Below are 23254 nucleotides of genomic sequence, written 5' to 3'. Positions count from 1 at the left end.
TTCTTTTATACACAAGCCACGCCCACACTTCCCCCTTTAAGGTTCTCACATACTCATGGTGGTCTCAACAACGTCCGCAGATAGGGCGCACCGCACCATAGGGCGCACCCCACATTTTGAGGGGAAAAAAAGACGTTTAGGTGCGCCTTATAGTCGTGAAAATACGGTAACTACAAATACCTTGACAGCTACGATAAACACAAGGCTGCTCCACATAGCTCTGTTCCAAGGTTCTCCACCTTCTATGTTTATTCAAGTCACGTCGCCTTTCACATATACGCAAATCTCACGATAACTTTCAACAAGAAATAGCTCAACACAAAAAAATAATGCAATCATTTTACACATTCCCAAAACATGAACCAAACAACATAAAATACATTATTTTAACTATTAGAAATAAACATACATTTTCCCAAGAAATAAATTATTTCACTGACACTTACAATAAATAATTAATTCCTTTAGCATTTAGTAAAACTCTACACACTGTAAAACACAACATTCAGTTAAATTAAAATTTTCAAGTGAGCAGAACTAAATTTCCTTCAACTTGTTGCTTGGACTCATTTTAAATAAGGGAATGAACTGTTAAACAAAAAATTCACGATAACTTGAAATATGTAAGTGGACTTAGTCGACTCTTTTCTATAATACAGAGAGAAGGACTGATAGAGATAGAACACTGACATGCAGGATGCGTGATGAGTCAAACTCCAAAACTTCGCCCAGATAATAAGTCCCAGTCTTGTCAAATTGCAAATAAAGAATTGAATGTTTATCACTGAAAAACAGATAACCTCTAAAAGTATGCCACAATAAATTAAGTCTACACAACATTATTTTGTTGAAATTTAATGTTCTTCTAATTTAACAAAAACATGAATAAGCTAAATTTATTTTCACTAATGTTTTTTTTTTTTTTTTAGGAAATAAGTTTGTATGATATTATATAAAGTCCACCGAATGCACTTTAAAATGTAGAGCATCTGTTAAAGAGCTCAGAGGAAGTTTTAGTGATTTTTTTCTTTGATCTTAAAGTACATAATCAACTGGGAAAACATTTGTTAGGATGCATCGGTTGGAATGCATAAAAACAAGCTTTAAATCATTAGACCATATCTGGATAGGACTTTAAAAAATTAATGAATGAATAGCAGGCTTATTAAGTAGGGTTTTTTTTATACAAAGATGCTAAACTTAAACAATGATTGAAAATTATACAGATTTTATAAGTCAAAGCTGTTGTTTATTCACTTTTAATGTAATGACTAATTTACAAAACAAGCCAAATCATGACACGCGTTGTTTTGGTTCTTTCTCAATGTTCTCCTAAATGTTTCCAGCAGCAGATGGAAGAGGCAGCTGATTATACTTGAAAAGCCCGATGCATCCCACCTGCACTGAATCAAACATCTGACAGATGAAGTCAGTAAATCCACTCACTCATAGTGGAAAATTTAGGGTAGAGTTTTTGTTTTTTTTCAAAGACAAAATGGAAACTGAACAAGAGGCAAAAATTGGATGGTGAAATCCTTAAATGCAAGTACAAATGCATGTACTGTAAATGGAAAAACGTAAATTTGGAGTTACCGTAGAGTACGTTTAGAGGTGGGTAGTATAGCCCGAAATTGTACAAAAGACTAGTGTTTTATCAAAATATTTTTAAAAGTAAAATGAAAAAGTAGTCATGCAACACGATTTTCTTCTCAAGGAACCAGGTAAAATATCACTCAAATTCTAAAAACGACGCAGACGAAAATATAAAATAAATATCTTGAAAAATCTATGGAAAAAATCCAAGAAAGGCTCATTTTTTATCATGTTTGAATACCACTCACCATTCCCTGTGTCAAAACGTTCCTTATACTTTATAATCTCTTGTATGTCAAGTACTGTAAGCTTAACAGATAGGAAGTAGTAATACAACAACATAGATTGTTCATGCAGTAGAGGAGGTCTTATCATTTCCTTAGATGTCAAGAGGTGGTAGAGAAGCCAAAATTATTTCAAATTAAACCTTTCAAAATGTTAATCAAGAAAGATTCAGTTAAACTAATTATCCATCTCTATCTGTGTCTTATAAACAATGAGAAGAATAATTTCTCCCCATCACCTGACCAAGAAGATTGTTTTTTTTAAGGAATAAAGATACTGGCTATTGAAAAGGCCTCTGCTAGGAGAAGTTCAGCAGAACTTAACGGTGGTAACCACTTTAAAATCAAATATTGAAAACGTACTCTTGGAAGTATGCTTACAAAGTCTTTTCCTTTTTTCTCACTGCAAAGGTTAATGTGCTTTTCTATTCATTTCACATACCACTCAAAACATTTTTGCTTTAGGCAAGGCAAGACAAGTTTATTTGTATGGCACATTTCTGTGTCAAGACAATTTAAAGTGCTGTAAATGAATAGAACACATGAAAAAGCCACATAGGGAATTACACTGTATTGGGATAATAAAGGTAGATAAAGAGATGTTGGACTACTAACTTGTTAGGTTTCAATTAAAAGTAAAAGGAAACTCTTAACAAATGTTGATTTAAATAGTGTGTGTCTTCTAGTGATGCTAAGCTGTTCAGCGATTTATAGACTAAGGACTATTTAATGTCTGTTCACTGGGATACAGGGAGCAAATAAAGAGTGTTGGATACAGGGAGCTACTGTATTATAAAAACCTTCAGAACTCGGGTTATGTTCTCTACTTTCTTTGTTTTAGTCAGGGCATAGGCAGCATTATTTTAACTCTACATGCAGTAGATTATTGGGAAAGCTAGTTTTAAGTACCTCATAAAAGGATACATTAACATGATATCTACATGTTTAAGGGGTCATAGAATGATTGCATAGGTTATTTGTTGCTGGTCCTTAATGTCTCTGAATAGGGTGTATAACATTGGTTGGGCTGAAAATGGCATATTTGCTGTCCTATGAGCCCTAATGCAAGCCTGGTATTTTTAAATAAAGTGTGGCCAAAATATCATGTAAGAAATTCAAGAATGCACATTTCTAGACTTTTGAACTCCTAATAGCTTAATATTAGCCTGTATGATTGTAACTGAATAGTAATTATTACCTAAAGTAATTGTAAACTGCAAAATACAGAAAGCAGGAATGGTGTTTTCAAGTTTTGTTTCATAGTTTGTTGTGTCAGTGTCATTTAAATTTTTTTGGTCAGATGGGTTTTTCAGGATTTACGTAATTTTTGGACGCTAGAAACCCAAGATAAACGGATGGATTATTTCTTATGCCTTTAAACCGTACTCATACATTTTAGCTGTTTAATTAATACAGTTAAAGTTTTAGTTAAACTATATTCTGTTTGTCATTTTGGAGTTAAAGCTCCACAACTGGTAGGAAATAGAAAGGCGGCTTATTGTTCAGAGCTTTTGGCTTCCAAGCACATCTGAAATCGTTTGTGACTCTGATTGTCTTTTCTGAAGGTTCTCTCCATGATCGTATGTTTTTGCATAAATTATGCAGTATGCCAAGAAAAATAGTTATACTGGAAACTGTCATTTGGAAGTGAAGCTTTAGGAAAGCAAACTGCAGAACTTTTAAAAACCTTTTCCTAAAAATGTAATGAAATAAAAAAGACCATAATCTGACAAAGTTGGCTTAAATTTAATTCGATAGAATTTAGGTCTAATTTATGTTGCCTGAATAATTCTAAAACTTTGTTTTGCAGAAGAGAAACCTCTGGATCCTCAAGCCGGGAAACAGACAGCTGCGGACAAAATCTATGGGGAGAGCTGGGAGCCTTCAATCCATCTGGATGGAAAACCAGTGGACCGCTTCCTCTTCAACACCAACAAACCCACAAGGTCTCACCGCTTTACTAAAGTGAGCAAAGACAGCCACCCTCATCCAATGGAGGATGTAGGTAAGACCGATCACGTTTAATTTAATGGTTGATGAGAATGGTTTGCTAATTCTAGCCATCCAAACTGGACCTCATTTTTGGACATCAATAAAAGAAGAAAAATGTACATGGTAAAAAAAAAAAAAAAGATACATTTGGCTTGGAGTAGCTCTCAAGACCGCGGTGATGCGAGGGTGAGGAAATGTATGTTCAAAGTCGACAAATCGTTGAGCAGAGAGAAAACACAATTTTTTAAGCATGTGCGATTGATTTATTTCCTGTGGATGAGTTCATAATTGGATGTACTTTCTAAAAGGTTCGCCAGAAAAAAGAAGTTGGATCAGGAATTGTATACGTGACAGTCATTGGCTCAGTGTTTATTTTAGACTGTAAAGTAATATTTAGGCCTTGTCTTGTAAAGAATAATTTGGGTCCTTGTTCCTCCCACACAAATACAGTAGTCTGCATTGATGAGACAGTATAGCCTGCTTTTACCATTATTCTATTTGCATCAGTCTTTGACAACTCTGAGCCAGACTTCATGAGCGACTCAAAGTCTGCAAGCAGCCCTTTTCCAAACCCCGCCCTGCTCCTATAACCCAATCCTCTCTGTTGTGGTCACTTGTTATGAGCGTGTGTGGCTGTGGAAGTGGTGCACAGTAGTGAAGTCATGCATTGTCATGTATTGTTGTGCCTGTTGTTTGTTGAAAACAGCAACTCGGGATGCCTTTTGGTTTGTGTGCGCTGCCTAGTGTACGTTGTGGCAGCCGTTGTGGTTATCCAGCTCCAGTGAGGTTCGCCATAAATCTTTAGCAACTGGGCAGGAGTTTTAGAGCTGCCTTTCCAGAAATTCCTGAGGGTTCATATGTTCTTCCCTTAGCAGCATGAAAGCTACATCAGTTATCATAAATAATACTATTCTGTTTGCTTTCACGTCATTAATTTGTCTGTCTGGCCAGCCACCGCTAGAACAGCAAAAACACAAGAATAGGTTGACTTATTATGAGCAAAAAGGAAATAGGTGGAAAGTAATAGAAAATGGAAATTAGAAAAATCATTTCAGTTTTCTCATTAATATATATATATATATATATATATAAAGAAATGGTCTGCACTACAGAAAACAAAAACAGGTAATATACAATTAGATAAAAAAAGAGGGGAAAAAGTTTGGTTCTGTTTCTGACTGCAAGTATTCAATAACTGTCTTCTCTGTATTTCAGACCCAGAGTGGATTAACCTGGATGGATTTGCTGTGTTGAGTCAGGCACCTGTTAAAAACTCATCAACAGGTAAAGACCTCAAAGCAGAATTGTTTTCTTTAGGCTGCAACTAATGATTGTGTTACAAATCGATTAATCTGTCAATTATTTTTTTGATTAATAATCGGATAGCCAAAGGTTCCTTAAAGATTTTTTACCAAATTAAACCAGGTGAAACTAAGAGGTTTCCACTTGAGGAGTTCTGGACAGAGCATATTGACAGACAAATAAATTTTTTATGTTAAATACAAAATGTTTATATATATTTTCCACAATATTGGTATAATTACTGCTCTAAGTGGGTTGCTCTGTCAGCTAAAGGCATGTTTTACAGTCTCTGTACTCCATTTAATGATTAATCGATTACTAAATTAGTTGACAAGTATTTCAATAATCGATTAATCATATTCAAATAATTGTTCCAGCCCTAGTTTTCTTATATACTGGACCCTCACCATAAACTTCATTAGGTGCATTTGCATTTAATAAAATGCACTACATTCAGTCATTTACAGATATTCACACAGGATGGTGGCAAGATAGCTGCACCTGCACTGAGGCACACTTACATATGCAAAGCTGCCATATACATGGGCCACTGGACCCTCTGACCACCATGCAATGCGGGTGAAGTATCTTGCCCAAAGACATGACCGAGACAGACGCAACAGACTGATTGACAGTCTATGTTAAGCACTTGTTAATATAGTGACTCAGACAGTCTTTTGGCAACAATCTATATGGTATCTAGAAGGATGGAATTAAATTGACTGTGATTGCGGTACGTTCGCTGGTACCAGCTGGTCTAAACACCAACCAGGTTGAAAAAATTATTATGTAAAAAATTATGTAAAAAAAAAAAAAAAGGAAGGAAGGAAGAAAAAAAAACTCATGGTGGAATTTATGTTGACAATAATGTCATGGAAAATAGAAAGAGTTTGTTTAGCCCAGGGGTCAGCTATCTTTACAATCCTAGGAGCCAAATTTCTCCTTTATTCAAGCTCAACAAATTTGGACTCTAAGAATAAAAAGATTTTTATATTAGAACAATATCTTTAGTTTTTTAGGTTTAATACATTTTCATGATTGGGACATCCAATTTTCTATAAAACATAATATCAAAGACTAGAACTTTTGTAATTTACTTAGAAGAATTAGCTTCATAAAAAAAGAATACTACCTACTTACATCAGTTTTAAAACATTACTTTGATTTTTGGAATGTTTTGTACAAGTTATCAAGAGCCACATGCAGCTCTAGGGCTGTACGTTGCAGACCCTTGGTGTAGATGATTAAAAAAATACAACTAAGCTATCCAAATGTAAGCTAGATGTACTAAAGCAGCAAAAGGCCACATAAAGAGGCATGAATCACTTGCGCCTTGAAAATACGGTCAGATTTAGGCCTAAGCACCAGGAATGGATGGTTTCATGCAACGTTGTGTCAAGGGATAAGCTCAGTGGTTGAGGTTTAGGGGTGTGGAGATAGTCCTCTTTAGAGCCTCCGCTGCCAATGAACATTGCTTAAACAACACAGTCCATTGAGTAGGACTTCAAAGAGGACAAATTTGTATGTAACAAAACACAAATCATCTCAAACTGGTTTCTTAAACAAGACAATTATTTAACTGGATTCCAACGGGCTCCACAATCCGTAGATCTTAATCCAATAGAGCCGTTTGGGAAGTGGTGAATTTGGGAATTTGTACCTTAGATGATGCAGCCAACAAACCGGCAGAGACAGTTTGATTTTATCATTTCAGAATGGACCAAACTGTGTGAGGAATGCTTCCAACATGTTGCTGGATCTTTGCCATAAACAGTTTAGGCAGTACTGAGGACAAATGTCTATTGGCTCATTTTCCTTCATTCTTACACTCTTCCTTTTCCTTAAGGTCCAGACACTCAGTGACTCATTGTTTCCCACATTTTTAACCTGGTATATTTTCCTTGTTTGTTATCCAAAATTTAAAATCAACAAGTGTGTGGTAATGGTATACGCTATAAAAATGACCTCATGTTTTCTTTTCAGTGATCTCAACAGAATGTAGTGGTGTGAAAATTAGCAGCAGACATACGTATGTTTTTCTTGCTTATTGTCACATTAACCTCTATTAGAAATTCGACATAAGCTGAAATAAACCTGCGGAACTTTGATACTGTGTATTTTAACACCCATTGGCCAGGTCAAGGTAATTCTCCTGGTCCAGAATTGTCAGAGTAAAATGCTGCATGTACTTAAATGTAATGGGCGCTTTAATCTCTTCCTATGCCTCAGATTTTATGATTTTGAATGTGTGAGGGACTGAGACAAAGAAAATCAGAGAAGTCACTGGGAAGTTTGAAGAAAAAATGGAAACAAATTTATTTACTACAAAATTATGAGCTCTAAGCATAAATCTGGGTCCAAAAATAAAAAAGAGGTCAACAAAACCAAACACGACACAAGCAACTGAAGTATTAATTGACATAGCAAACTGACACACAAGGGGAACATGATCAGACCATTTGGACACATACATTTACCTAAACAAAACTACAAAATAAAGAGCAAACTAATCTATACAATACAAAATCAGTAAACTGAGAGAAAATAATTTAAGTTATTAAACTCTCTAACTTTAATTAAAACGAAAATCTCATGAAATTAGAAAACTTAAACTATCTAACACCTCTTCTAAAAGATAAGTGGAAGAGTCCAATAAAGTCTCAGTGCCACTGAGATTATTTGCAGCTGGGACTCCTGCTTCACTGGCCCAGCCAAGCCCACATGGCAACCTCACAGGAACTGGCAACTCAAAAGAAAAGAATTAGTTGAAAGTGTTTGTACAAGAAAAATGTGACAAAATTACTTTTATTGTGGGGCTGCACATGCTGCAATCACAGAATGTTTTTGTTGCAGAGAAGAATAGAGAATCAAAAACCACAACTTTTTGTTACCTAAGATGACCTAACTGTTGCTTTTTGAGGATATATTTTTACATTACTGGCTTTGGTTAACCTATTTCTGGGTTAATACCAGTCTAATGATGGCCTTACAAAAAAACTTATATTTCGTTGAGTCGGTTTTTTATTTCTAATGAATAAATCAATAACTTTTCAGAATTGACGGATTGCATTTTTACTTATTAATGCAGAAAAAAATCTTTGCTGAGCTCATGTTGTTGCTTATGGTGCAACAACACTAAAGAAGTAATCTGAATGTAAATTGTGATTCTGTTTAATTCTCTTTTAGGTAAAAATGCTAGTTTCACAGTATGTCCATAAAGACATGCTTAATCTCTTTAAATGGCCCAGCAGGAAAGTCAGATATCAACAAAGCCTTTTGATAACATTTACTTTTTTATACCACTGCTCAAATCACATCTGGTCAGTACATATTATTTCAGTTAAAGCTGATTGCATTTAGACCTCATTCATTTGGGCTTAGGGTAACAGTCCTCAAGCTATTTTGAAAATTTTTACCCCGTATGTAGTTTTGTCCTGATGTGATTTGATCAGCATCGATAGAAGTTAGTGTTATGTCACAAAATAAAATCCAATTGGAAAAAAAACACATTATTTTGTTGTTTTCATTCATTAACAATGAACAATATGAAGATGAACTCTGGATAACAGGGTGAATAATATATTCCAAATGTTATTTAGTGTTATCAATTTTCGATATGCATGTTTCTGTAATGTTGGGCAGTTAGACAAGGTCTCAAAACAGTGGGACAAAAATTATACTGCCTATAACACTAAACGTTACAGAATGTATGAAGCACAGATAAAAAAGGGAGGATAGCATAAAACAGGCATAGCAGCCATTGCAATATTTACTGATATTGCTGTTTTTCCATATAGTGAAGAGTCATTCTGTAAAACTTTTCTAAAGCTTTGCGGGCAACAAAATCAGGTACTACAAATAAAACAGACGTAGATGTTGGGATAAAAGACAGGAGACCTATTGGAGTAATATAACTTTCCCTTTTAGTGATAAATGACCATGGTTATGCAGACTTTAGAATAAGTGGGATATCAGTACTTAATGGTGTCAGAATTTTCCTCACCTTAACAACCCCCTAAAGGCAGGTTCAACCCAGAGTTCTGCAAGGAAATAAATTATGAAAACTCAAAAGCAGGATGAACCCAGTGAACTTTTAGTTTCTAAACTTCCTTATTCATCAACAGGTTTTGTCAGGTCCCCACAAACCTCAGCTAGAAACAACTCTGCTGCAGGGCAAAAAACCAGAGTGGACAGAACAACACAATCTTCAGGTTTGCCATATACCAGGACACAGAGGAGGGCGCCTCAGTCCTCCTCAGGTCCGAGGCAACCAAACAGGGCTTTGCCAGGAGCCCCACTGTTAAAGAGAAGACGCCAACACCGCACCAAACCTCAGGCTGACCAGAGAAACCGTCAAACAGCAAAACTCAGTAAGACGACTTACATTCTGCAACTGATAACCAGGGACTGTTTTTATTTTTATGTGTGACATCTTTGCTAAGTAAAAAAATCATTCTTTGGGCTGCCTTTAGTGTCCATAGTGTAAACCCTGGCCGTGCCTGGTATCCTTTTCTATTCATAGCATCTGAGTCCGTTCATGTGGTGTCACTGCAGGCACAGAAAGCCCATGGCCGGAGCTTACCCAACAACAGAGAAGCTACAGCCAAAACTTCTCCACCAGGTAACAACATATGTTTATTATTATTATTAAGCCATGCAAAAGTGTTCTTGCCACTTCATTTTCCCTTTTGTCACATTACAACCAGCAACCTCCTTGTAATTTATCAGGACATTTTCTAATAGACCAACAGTAATCTTTTGAAGCCTTTAGCGTGTTTCTCCAGGTGTGCCCTACATTTAATTCCCTTGATCTCCCCCCTAACTTTAGCCAGCATTTCTGTCTATAATGAAGGAAAGAATCCCCTCAACTTGATGCTGTGATCACAACTTCTATTTCCAATGGATAAACTTTTTACAGTTGCTACAACTTTTTCCTTTGATTTTTTTCCATAAAGGTCAGATTTGCTCTGTGTACAACAGATTTTTTTCTTGCCAGCAGATCTTCCTAACTAAACAGTCTATTTCTTCTGCTCCACTAGAGAAACCATGCTATGAAGTAAAAAAAATTGTGATATATATATATAAAGTGGCATAAGTACTTTTGGAAGGCACTGTAAGTGAATGTTCACTGAGCTAATTTGCACCTAAAAATGTTCATCTTTATGTCTGTGACGCTGTGTGTGTTGTTCAGAGCCCCCTGAATATGAAGCCCGGGACATCAGTGTTAGGGTCATGTCTCCAAAGTCTGTCCTGATCTCCTGGGTTGATCCAGCCGTTGAGATGGGGAAAGTTGTCCCTGGGGCATCCAGGTGGGCTTTTAAAAAGTGTATGTTGTTGCATGTAAGTCTTTTTTAAAAAGTGAAAGAAAAGTAATTTAAGGCAGTAAATTAACTGAAAAGAATTTCTAGAACTTCTCATTGTAATAAAGCATTTTCGTATACTCTTAAATCAGATCATACACAGTCAGGTTCAGGGAGAAGGGAGAGTCAGCACGCTGGGAGTACAAGGAAAGCACCCAAAGGAGAATAATGATAGACACTCTGTCTGCTGACGGAATGTATGAGTTCTCTGTCAGGATCTCTGAAGGAGAAAAACACAGCAAATGGAGCGTTTCAGTCTTTCAGAGGACTCCTGAGTCGGGTAAGTATTGTTAGCAGGTTTTTTTTTTTAAATCCCATTAGGCATTTCCTCCTTTTTTCTTAATGCCACACCTCATTACAATCACTGACTATAAGCCTCCTGTGATATATATTTCTGGCTGCAGCTCCTTTTGGGTTACAGCAGTTGTGCTATGTCACAGGAGCTCTTTAACTGTGGTTCACTGGAATGTCAGTTTTTACTGCCTGGCTCCCAGTTCAGATATGCATCTGCAGTTCCATAGAAACTGCCATGAGACATTTTCTTGTTTGTATATGGCAGCGGTTGAAGCAACAATTTTTCATGCAATTTAAGAACCTTTTCTGAACATTCATATTTCTTGTTCCCTCTACTTTTCCACCAATTGTTCTTTTTTCTTTTTTCATTCAATTTTGTTCTCTGTCTTTCATAGCACCATCTGGGCCACCCGACAATTTTGAAGTCAAGCCACTAAGAGGAAAAGGAACTGCTGTGATTGCAACTTGGGATCCTCCAGAAGAACCAAATGGAAGAATAAGAGGTGAGATCTTGAAAGGAAAGGCCAAATTCCATTTTCTAGCATCACCACTAGCACAAAACACTGGCATTATATTTAAATTAATCAGGAGGGTGGGGGGGGGCATGTTTATAACAAAAAAACATGAGACTATTTTATATTTACTGGCTATATTACATCACATATATGTAATATAACCAGTTATAAAGCCAGTAACATACATTAGACTGGGATATTAGTTTAGCATACTTGTTTAAGTAAAGTAAAAATACTACAGAGCTTATTATATAAAAACTGAATGATCAAAAAATGACTGCAGTTAGAAAGTTTGTAATGAAACAAGATACCGTTTTTAAAAGTGCCTTTGTTTCTCTGTCATGTAGAGAAAGGATAGGGGTGGGGGATCATTTGGATTTTGGCTAAAAAATAAAAATAAACTTTTTCCTTGTAATTAAATAAAATAAATCAATATAATACCATTTTGAACTTACACAATTACACAATAGAATAAACAAAATGAATTGGCAACTGAGGTTTGGATATGCCTTTACATTAATATTTTTGCTTAACCTGCAACGGCCTAAACCCTACATTGATTGGATCAAACTTAGTTTGCAAAGGCTGGACTCTCAAGTTCTAGAGCTTAGAATTGTAGGGACATTTTTAAATTTCATGCTAAATATCTATGTTTTACCTCCACACAGAGTATATTCTGTCTTATGCCCCTGCCAAGGATCCGTTTGGGATGAAAACTGTAACATATCGAGAGAGCACCTCCACAGCCACTATTGATGGCCTGACACCAGGAGAGAATTACATTTTCAAGATTAGAGCTACCAACAGAAGAGGAATGGGGCCACAGAGCAAGGCTTTTAGTGTTGCCATGCCACGGTGTAAATACAATTGACTCTACAGACTTTATGCATGCATTTATCCTTTAAAAATTCACACACAGATCATAACTCCTTGATCCTTTTCTCTGTTGCCTCTTTCAGCTAGTAACACAGCCTCTTCGCTTTTAAAAACGGAGGAAAGTAAGAAACCCAGTCATTCTACGATTAAACATGACATCAATGAGAAATCCAGCCTTGAGTCCCCAGAGGAGCTAGAGGATCGAATTACAACTTCTAAGCCACACAATACCAAGAGACGTCTACCTCAACTTTCCCAGACACGCTCCTATCACAGTATCTTCTCCTCACTCAGGGGCTCGTTCAGAAATGTGGTTAACAGAGGTTCAACAAAAGGAGCAGAGAGAGAACAAAAAGAAAAGGATGATGGCAAAATAACTACAACCCAAGTTCCTGTAGTTCAAACAACTCCAGTTGTGCCGGAGACAAAAGAATTAGACAACAATGCTTCTCCATTATCTGAGAATGAGGTTGATTATGATGAAGAGTATCTGACTACTGTAACTCCCAGCCTAGGGACTTTGACACCCTCCACAACCAAACCTGCATATAAGCGTCCTTATCGACCAAACAGAAGGCCAATTAAGATCAGGGTCCATCAAAAAACTGGCTCGAAGACCAGTTCTTTGTCTTCCACTGGTTTAACCTCATCATCTTCAACTTTATCATCATCATCCTCTCCTGATTCTTTAATCTTATCCTCTGCTAAGAACTCTATCATTTCTTCCTCCAGTTCATCATTATCATTACCTGCTGAATCGTTATTAATACCTACTTCACATATTCCAAAGTCTGCACCAACTGGAAATGACAATGTGGACTCTACAATTCAAGAGACCAAAAATATAGACAAAAAAACTAACCCAACATCATCTAGAGACAGTTTAGCACACAGAAAACCTTTGATCACTGTCAGTTCACATGAGACAGGGTCCACCCAAACAGATACTAGTTCCAGTGGGGCAGAGCGGAGCAGAAACAATGGTTTGCGTTCTGGTTCAAGATATGTTTACGGTCGACGAAAGCCTGGATCTCTGTTTCGAGGGAATTTTACTCAATTGGTTAATGGGCATAAACCATCTGTAACCACTCAGTTTAATTTATCAAGCCATAATCAGAATCAAGCTGTATCAAACACAGACAGTTTGGAAAAGAAAGAGTCTGTATCAACAGGAATAAGTCAGAACCATGAAACAACAAATCCTTCCAACCCAAAATCATCAAAGTCAACGTTAGGAAGCACATCGGACAGTCAGATAACATCAGATTCATCAATGTTTGATAAATCACGGTTTTCAACAGAGTCAAGGTCTCGTGGTTCTAACATTTTACAAGGCAAACATGCAGCATCAGTGAGTAAACTCCACAATTTGAATTCAGATACATCAGTTTCTTCTCATTCCGTTTCACCAAGATTACCTCACAGTTCTACAACTTCAGAAAACAACCACAATTCAAAGGGTTCAGACACTTCATCAAATCCGGACACTGCTCTCAGCAAGCAAACCGATACCCTTGAAAACAATAATAAAGAAAACTTAGAAGGCAAAACTGAAGAGTCAAATTTAAACTCAAGAGCTCAATACACACAGGAAATTAGAAAAGAAGAAAGACCAGATGAGAGTACTAGTAAAAAACCTGTAGTCTCTCATACAAGAATTAGCTCTTCATTTGCTGAACGATTTCCTTGGCTTGCAAGTCGATATCCAGGCAAGTTCACCTCAAGTTCGAGATCCTCTTCTCCCAGAAAGGATGTCAAGACTCCTTTGACCAGGGTGTCATCATCTATTGGTGCAGACAGACCGCTTTTAAAAGAGACGCCAACTAGGGTTTCTGAGGCTCCTTCAGGAGCTTCTTTAAAGCAAGAGACCATGAAAATTCGCAAGACCACATCCAGACCCGATTTGCTAAAGAATAGTGCTGTACTGAGCTCTGAGAAGCCTTCTTTACCCAATCAACCTGATGTATCTATTGATACTAGAAATCCAACTCTAGTATCTTCCTCTGAAAGGTTAACTTCTTCATATTCTCTGTCCCTCTCTCCTGAGAAATCAATTGAACTCATGGATTCCAATGACGCCAATCATAAAGAAAAATCAAAGAGTGAGGATAATAGGAGGTACAATGTTGATGCAGTGAGTACAGAGAGCAATGAGGAACTTACAGGTCCAACAGCTGCCCAGAGAAATCCTAAATCTCCATCTGTACACAGAATTGCAGAAAACCCTGAGAGCGGGGCTACAAGAGAAACTTTGTCCAGGACAAGATCTGGTGCAACTTTTGGAGTAAGTCCAAGTATTCGCCGTTCTGGCTTAGGAATGAATGGAAGAGTGCGGTCTTCTCTTTTAGCTAACAGACAACTTGGTGGATCAAGGCTCTCTGTCAGACCACAGCAAGTGCAGAGCTCTCGGCTTGGGGGGTCAACATCTGGCTCATCTTCAGCGTCTTCCTTAAACATGCGTCAGCCAACGCTTATCTCTGCCAGTGATGGAGATGGTGGGGCCTCATCCAGAGACAGCTTTAGGAATCAAGAGGGTAGGCCTCGCTATCCAATATTAAGAGGAAAACCAAACAATCGTGGAAAATTCAAGCCTGGCAATGGAGATGGTAAAGTATTTTGGTATTTGCTTGTGCTTAAAAGCTGCTAAAAAACGGTGTTTCACCTTAAATGTAAACCTACTTGGACCAAATGTTCATTTCTATATGGAAAATTGTTAGAGTGTATAATTTCCAATAAGCTCTGACCCTTTTTTTTTTATTGGTAGGTAAAAATGGAAAGCCTAATCTGACAGCGACAGATGAAAAAGACACAATATCTTCTCAGGGAGGCAATAAGCCTGTTGGACAAAAGTTCATTACTGGGCCTGATGGAACCAGATGGGTAACAAATTTATATGGGCTTATTAAAGTTTCATTTCTGAGCCTGGTTTGCATTAAATTTATACAACTATTGAAATATGTACTTTTTGCATAGGTGGTTGATTTGGACAAAGGTGTTCTCATGAACCAAGACGGACAAATTCTCCAGGACTCACAAGGCAAACCCAAGCGAGTTGTCCTTGGGGAAGATGGACGTACAATTTTTGGTAATATATATTTTGGATATCTTTTCCTGCCTGCTTGCATTTTAAATACTGTGTAAAGCTTTAAGATCTCTTTTCCTCCTCATCATATTTCACCAGACCATATGGGTAGCCCTCTCGTTAGCCAAGAAGGTATTGCTTTGTTTGGTCATGGCAGAGATAGCCAGCCTGTGGTCAACCCTAAAGAAAAGGTCCTCATGGTTGGAGGAAAACCTGTTCTTGGCTTGGATGTGCCTCTTCCAAGAACTTCCACCACCACTACTTCTGCTCCTACCACCACCTTAGAACCAACAACGACAGATTGGAGCACAGAGGATTTTAGCACTGCACAGCCTTACCCTACCTGTCCACCAGGAACCTTTTCCAAAACAGATGAATTTGGATACCCAGTTCTTGATCCAGAGGGAATTTTAGACTGTTATCCAGAAGGTGAGAACATTTTGTTAACATTGTCGAGAAAGACTTTTGTAAAATGAAGTACTATTGTGAAGTATCACAACGCACTCACTACAGTGTTTAGTTAACAGGTTTTCCACAGTAAGGAAGCTGACTTTCCTCACCATAATAATAAACATCAAGAAAGTTGAATTTGAAACCATCCAGACAAAAACTTAGAATACTTCCTGTCTGTATCCACAGAGTCTCATAACTATGTGCTTTACTGTGATCTGGTGTGTATATAACAGATCTGGTCTCATCCAAATAAGACCGCAGAAGCCACATGTAAGTCTCTGCATGTGGGAGTTGGCTACAGTCACAGCACTGGCTGGTTAAACACTCTACAATCTGTCATCTACAAATTGTCAATGGTGTTACAGTACGCCATGAAACATGCATAAACACACAATGGGACATCCTGTATTTTTAGTGAGCACAGAGTCAATAAATTGTATATAATGTAAGCCTGATGAAATGAGTACAATTAAATCACACACAACCAATCAAGTACAAAGCTTTGTTTTCTGCTGGTTCATATTGTGAGACTGATGGTTCAGCCTGTTCTACTTCTCTGACAGAGGAATCCTCAGGGATGGAAATGGACCATATGCTTACAGTGCCCATGATGCCTGATGCTTTAGGTCTTGAGAAAGGTATTGGCTGAGTCTGGCTTCTGACCAATCTATCACAAGGCTGAGGTTGACTAATTGCACTGCATGATTGTTGTTACAACACAGTCCTGTTATTCTGTTTTAAGTTTTCCCTATATTACCTGTTTTTTGTGCTTGCCTGTGGTCTACATCTTTATCAACTTATTTCTACAAGCATTTGTTTTGCTACCTCTGACCTCATACATTTTTGTCTTGGATCACTTTCTTTATAGGTTGCTTTTAATCACTTTTTTGCATACAAAAACCTTTCTTATAATTTCATAGTATGTATTTGCTGTTTCAACACAGTGCCATTATACAACGGATAGAGCCTATCTTCAGCAAGCAACAAGCTGAATGAAAAACTGCAGGAAGCAGTCTGCTTTAGCACTTATATTTGCTTTATTGCTTCAGCGATTATTCACTTTTGTTCTATTTTTGGTTTGCCACAAGATTCTCACTGAGTTCTAAAATATCTTAGCCTTTTCCTGCCATGGCACTAAGCTGGCCAGCACGTATACAGACTATTATGCAATGCTATGATGCACTGCTGCAGCTTTTGAGAGAAACTCAGATTTAAGAGGAAGAAGCTTTTCAGGTTTCATCCCCCAAATGTTATACATTGGATTACTTTGGAATCTGGTGTGATACTTGTCACACATGGAAAATATGGGAGGCAAAATATAGCTTAAGACATCAATTCCAAAAAAGCAAGCTCACACTACTATTTTATGTGAATTCAACTAGTCTAACACTTTCTTTCTTTTCACTACATTTCACTGTATTAATGAAAAGTACAAAAGATACATATAAGGTTAGAACACAGATATTGTAAAATTTTTGATAAAATGATTATTCAACATCAGCATGTGTGATTTCTAGATGAATTGTTGATGCAGACCACCTTACCACCAACTACCACTACAATTGCCTCAACAACTACCACTACAGCAGTGATCCCAACCACAGAGTCACAGGCCACGCCATCCAACAGAGGTCCTTTGTCAGAGTTTGATCTCAGTGGGAAGAAGCGCTTCACAGGTAAGATTTCCTACGAGTCTTCCAGCAAAAATATCCTCACCAGCCACTTTATAATGAAATACTTTTAACACAAATAGCAAATTAGTTATTCAGATGGTAGCAACTTAACAAATAAGGATGTCTGACAGTGGTTAAAATAGCAAACAAGTTTATATTTTACATCAGATTTTTAAAAAGGGCGATTTAATTTTACCTTGCAAGCAAGATGAATTTTCGTGAGTTTGGTGAATTCACAACCTCGAAAAACATCTTGCAGTCAACGGACCAATGAAATGCAGTTACATGTATGATGTCATCACATCAACCAGAGGCAGAAGGCTGAAGTAAAACAAAGATGGGTGCACCAGTTTTAGCTGGAATATTATAATACTTTCTTTTTGGAAAAATTAGCAAAAGGAAGCAATTTTTTCCTTTGTGGATGGGAAAGATATTTGCGATTGTGTCCTAGCTGGGAAACAAATCAAGAAGGTGATACAGCACACTTGCTGTTGCTGCTGTGATCGGCTAAAGACTCAACATGGGAGGCATGTACCTAATCAGCTTGAAGAATTGTACTGAATGTCCCTCCTTTAGGCAAATATTTTCTGTATCTGGCTTTCCAGACACAATGTACACATAATGTAGTTCAACTTTAATTCTACACAGTATTAATCTGACTTATGCCAGGAAAGTTTCAAGTGACTTTAAACATCCTATATTTATATAATTGTAATCACTTTGGCATTTTTGTTCATTTTGTAATTCTTTTTATTGTTCCCTGATACTGAAAAGAACACATTTTGCAATAACATGGCAATAGAATATAGAACTAGGTTTCCCAGAAATGCCAAATGTGTATACTAAAACAAAGTCTTATTTACAGTGTGCTGTTCCAACCACAAACATTAAAAATACCTAATATTTGCATTTTAATGTAAACCCCTCCAGCAGATAGGCAGGAGTTTTAAACCCTCAATTTCTGTTTTCGTCACGAATCATTTAGATTACCATCTTAACAAACAATAATTTAGATTTATATTCCTTCTTTGACAAACCCCCAACAAAGCACAGTTCTGCATAGGTTGCTTCAGATAAAATCTGTCACATTTTTATTGAATAAATGTACATTTATTGTTCATTTTAGGTGACTCTGTTTAATGAAAGATTAAAAAATAATCTAATTTTTTTAGTCCTTTTGTTTTACTCATTTAGCCAAGATCTGTAAACATCTACAGTCTGTTTACTGTAGCAGTGTAAATTGTGCAAATCTGGGAAACCACTTGTGAGCAAGAGAAGCTATTGCATAACTGTTTTCACCGTCTCTGTAATACTCGTTGGTCATTAAATTGGATTTGACTTTTGAAATTGCAGCTACATCCAGCAAATTTAGAGGGGTGACAGGACATCTGGCTATCATAAAATGTTTTACAGATTTTGTTCCATCAGAGACAATGTTTATCATTTTGGGTATAGATAAGGTCATTTTGATATGAGCTTTTATAGTACATTACTCTTGAGTAACAGTTCTACTTTTCACTTACAGACAGATTAAATGCATTCTGTCATTCCTCTGTTGATATTTTGTTGGACCCTTTCAGACATTTATAACCATATCCTTCCAAATACAGCGTCAAAACTGTGCCAATCTTCTCCAAAAGCAGAAATACAATGATGCAACAATGTGTTACATTCACTGTTTTATAAATGTGCACTCATATTACCACATGAAAGCTATTATTCTTCCGCGTTAAAATGGAAGTCCTAAAGTCTGAAGCGCTTGGCCTCAAAACAGGTAGATGAGTCTGTTGGCTCAATGTGGAGACTTCCTCCTCCCAGTTTATTAGTTTAGTACAGTATATTTAGGTCCCCTTCACCAGCTTGCCAGTCCACTGACATGTTTTATAGCAGGAGTGTCAATCTTGTTTTTTTAACTGGGCCACTTCAAGATCATCAAATCTTTAAAAGGGCCACTTGCAGCCTTTTAAATAAAACTTTTGATTTCATAATTTCATTTACAAAGCGCACACTCCTCTGGTATGCATTTAATACCATTTATTTAGCATTTTAGTTACTTTGTACACTCCAATAGACCATATGCTTTCACTTTATGATATGCTTTGCCTATTTTGGCTTTTGAGAACCATATAAATTGTCATGATGGGTCGGATTCAGCCTGTGGTTGAGTTTTTTTCATGTTTTAGAGTAAAGTATCCAGCAGACATCCGGAACCTTCCCATTCTTGTTTTTTTTTCTGATAACATTTTAATCAAGGCCAACAAGGGAAAAAGATTGTTTGCTTATCGTTCTCAAAAGCTATGCAAATTAATTTTACGTAATGTTTGGTAAATATGACCACAATATGAAAAGACCAGTTAGACTAAAACCTGAATAATGAAGTGAAATAATGTTTGCCATCATTTGTTTCAGAGCTTTTAGGTAACCCTAAAAGTGATTGCAAATTGTATATGAATATGATTTTTGGATCTAGACTTTGCTGAAGAAACTATTTTGTTTACTGTGTATTCACTATATAGCTTTTTTTTAAAAGCTATATAGTGAATATAAAACTCTATATAGCTTTTTTTAAAAGCTATATAGAGTTTTATACAAAAAAATACACTCCAGACATCCTTTTATAATATCTAATTGAAATAAATAATCTTTTTATCCACAGCTCCTTATGTGAACTACATCCAGAAGGATCCAAATGCACCATGCTCTTTAACAGAGGCTCTGGAGTACCTTCAGGTAGATGTCCTTGAAAGCTTGATGGAGAAGGACAGTAAAGCTGTCAATCAGAATCAGCCTCCAAAACACAAACCTCAAAATCTGACTGTTGTTGCCATGGAAGGCTGTCACTCTTTTATTATTTTGGACTGGGCCAAACCTATAAAAGATGACATGGTGTCAGGTAAGTAATACAAAAAATGTGTCTACTTGATTTTTTTTTTTAAATGTTACCTCTTCCCCAAAAACTATCCCTATGGTCTTGTTATATCTGTTTATGTCTCTCTGTCAGACTTAACATTTGAGCTTTTACTCGTAAGAAAAAAGCACCAAAAATTAAAAAAGAGTCTAAACTTACAGTACATTTAAGTATAACCTATTTTATCACCTTTTTATTTTTACTATGGTTTAGAAAATATTTTTGACATGGTTATAGCTATCACTTATCTTTTAATCGACACATGGGAATCTGTTGCTTTAATCCTGTCGTTTTACATGGAATATCAAAAATTTCCCAACCTGGAATATGATATGTGGAAGGTATGTAACATTAAAAAATTTCATGTAAACACCCGACTACATGAAGCTTTGTGAGTTATCAGCATGTCACTCTGGCCACATAGAGAAGCAGAGTGTTTCATTTGGCAGACAAACACAGGCTGCTGGTCATACTGTGGACAACTTCATCCTCTGATGTGTATAACAGATAGACGGTGTTCTGTTACTTATGTTTTCATCATCTGTAACTGTTGGCTTCCTCTGTTCTCTGCTTACTGAACCTAGCATGTAACCTTCTTGCAATCTTTACTTGTCAACTTTGTGTACAGAGCATAGAAAAGATAAATCTTTCCCAAACTTTACTACATTCTAAATACTAGTTCAGTTGATCTGAGGACTACTGTCTGTCTGTCTGTCTGTCTGTCTGTCTGTCTGTCTGTCTGTCTGTTATTCTATAGTTCTATGTATTGTTTTCTCCGTCTCCCTTTGCCTTTCTTTGTATCTAAACTATAATAGTGAGGAAAGAAGTTATGTAAAGAGCAAAGAGACAGATGGCCAAGAAAGATACATAAGAAAGCTACCCTCACAACTATGTACATCAGAGAAGGAATGAAAATCTGTAAGAAGAAAAACAAATTTGTTGGTATTTCCCCTCTGCAGAGAGTACCCAGCTGCTTTGGTGCAGCTCCAGTGAAAACAGAGGGAAAATTTAAGGCGTCCAACAGAAAGAGTAGGATATTTCATGTGCTGGTTCCAGTTAGTTTTTAGATGAATAACAGAGCCATGCCACCAAAAGAATAATCATATATATTTTGGGAAGTCTTAGTTTGAGACGGGAATTTTACAATAAATTTAAAAGAGATACCTAAATCTTTTCTAAGTTTTTGTTGCATGTCATAATGTCAAAATAAGGTTATGAAAAATACCTTTATTTTAGTTTTTAAACAAATTAAAACTACATCTAATTTAATTTCATTATGTTTATTGAAACCATAACATTTGATATTGTTTTTCTTCCTTAAGGCTACTTGGTACACAGTGCTACTTATGATGACGTGCTCAACAATAGGTGGTCTTCTGGAGTCTCCACTGGGACCCACCTGCCTGTGGAAAATCTTAAGCCCAACTCCAGGTAACATATGAGATGGTTTATGTTTATACTCCTGCACAAATTATGCATACTTGCTTAGAAGGCAGTTCATGTCTGTTGCTCAAGTAATTTAAAGAACACTGGGGAGGCATAAAAAGAAGAACCAGATTTTTAAAAGATTTGCCTGGATCTCTTCAATAAAAGCAGAGCTCTCTTTTGGGGTTTTTCCAGCTTTTCATAAACGTGCTTGTATGTCCGACTAGATTCACACTGTGTAGAGTATTGTGAGCTGGATTCAATAAAACTAACAAAATGTTTCTCAAAGTAATATAAATTGGATATAAATAGAGGCAGGCAAAGAACCAGATTTCACTTTCATGTGACATGTGGTTGTGAAACTGTTAAGACCTCAGAAAATTTTGTGGAAATTCAACACTGCGCTTTTATCCAACGCTTATTAACAGACACAGGAAACCAATGCCATTCCTTGTGTTAGTTTCCAAAGCTTCGTTTCACTATTTTAACAATATTATAAATAGAGCAAAAACCTAAAAAAAAAATTGCTGTTGGATAATCAGAGCCCATAAAGCTGCATGGAAGTCCTGTGCAGATTATTTAGGTATCTAGTTCAATTAAGCCCACTGACCACAACAGCCCCCACAACTTATCTTTTATAGTGGCAGTGTTCCATCACTTTTGCATGTTGTATTTACCACACCTTGGTAAATACTAGTCTAAAGAGGCCCAGTCACATAAAAAGCCTGAATCAAAAACAACAATATCCATATCTTTATATAAAACAATATTAATCAACCATTTATTCTAATAATGTTACTCACTCCTATGTGAAAAAGATTATTGCAGCAGGTGCGTCCAGCAGGCATAAATATTGTACACAGTCTCTATCGATTGAAAGTATCTCCCCACACATCCATCAACTCGCCAGCTTCTTCATCTGTAGAAAACTCATAAATTTATATTTTTTTCTGAGCTCTGCTCATGTCTTAGCCTTTCATGCATTTTTTGTTCACTTTTTCTAACTTGGTTGTGCAATTTCCTATTGCTGTTCCTAGTTCCCTGGGAGTGGCTTATCTCCAATACTTCAATGTTTACTAATTGCACCTTTGTGCAATGTACCTCAGTCATGAGAACTTGTTTTAGTCGATACAAAAAAAAAAAAAATGGAAATGCTTTGTACCTACTCACGTAGAAATTCGTAAAGACATAATATGTAACTGGCAGAAATGGGAGATTTTGAGCCATCAAGTCATCTCTATGCCATGTGTTTGCCACTGAACCAGGTAAGTCCAGATGTGTGTAAGGATTGGATTTACCTGGTTTCTCTTTTGCTATCTTTTTCTTAAGTTTGAAGGGATATCATAAATTGGATGATTTTGGTTGACTTTATTCTGAAATTGACCAGAACCCTTTTCTTTCTGGTGACACGGGACCGCTGCAGAATCAACACATCTATCTATCTATCTATCTATCTATCTATCTATCTATCTATCTATCTATCTATCTATCTATCTA

The 23254-nt window shown here is 36.6% G+C and overlaps 1 protein-coding gene across 2 annotated transcripts in view; it reads left to right on the top strand.

Annotated features, from left to right (window-relative positions):
- The window catches only part of fndc1 (fibronectin type III domain containing 1), a 43831-nt gene that overhangs the window by 11579 nt on the left and 8998 nt on the right, over positions 1-23254 (top strand). The window contains exons 2-17 of one of the 2 annotated variants that reach the window (XM_015369819.1): positions 3688-3882; positions 5085-5153; positions 9296-9541; positions 9694-9792; positions 10363-10480; positions 10624-10811; positions 11221-11328; positions 12009-12197; positions 12300-14822; positions 14981-15096; positions 15190-15301; positions 15398-15727; positions 16315-16389; positions 17269-17427; positions 20081-20317; positions 21655-21763. In XM_015369819.1, the coding sequence (XP_015225305.1) occupies positions 3688-3882; positions 5085-5153; positions 9296-9541; positions 9694-9792; positions 10363-10480; positions 10624-10811; positions 11221-11328; positions 12009-12197; positions 12300-14822; positions 14981-15096; positions 15190-15301; positions 15398-15727; positions 16315-16389; positions 17269-17427; positions 20081-20317; positions 21655-21763 (4873 nt within the window). The remainder of the gene's footprint in view (positions 1-3687; positions 3883-5084; positions 5154-9295; positions 9542-9693; positions 9793-10362; positions 10481-10623; positions 10812-11220; positions 11329-12008; positions 12198-12299; positions 14823-14980; positions 15097-15189; positions 15302-15397; positions 15728-16314; positions 16390-17268; positions 17428-20080; positions 20318-21654; positions 21764-23254) is intronic. The other variant, XM_015369820.1, reaches the window with a different exon arrangement.

Source organism: Cyprinodon variegatus, unplaced genomic scaffold, assembly GCF_000732505.1.
Source record: "Cyprinodon variegatus isolate N-32 unplaced genomic scaffold, C_variegatus-1.0 Scaffold38, whole genome shotgun sequence".
NCBI classification, from domain to species: Eukaryota; Metazoa; Chordata; class Actinopteri; order Cyprinodontiformes; family Cyprinodontidae; genus Cyprinodon; species Cyprinodon variegatus.
This window is presented reverse-complemented; position numbering and strand designations above follow the sequence as displayed.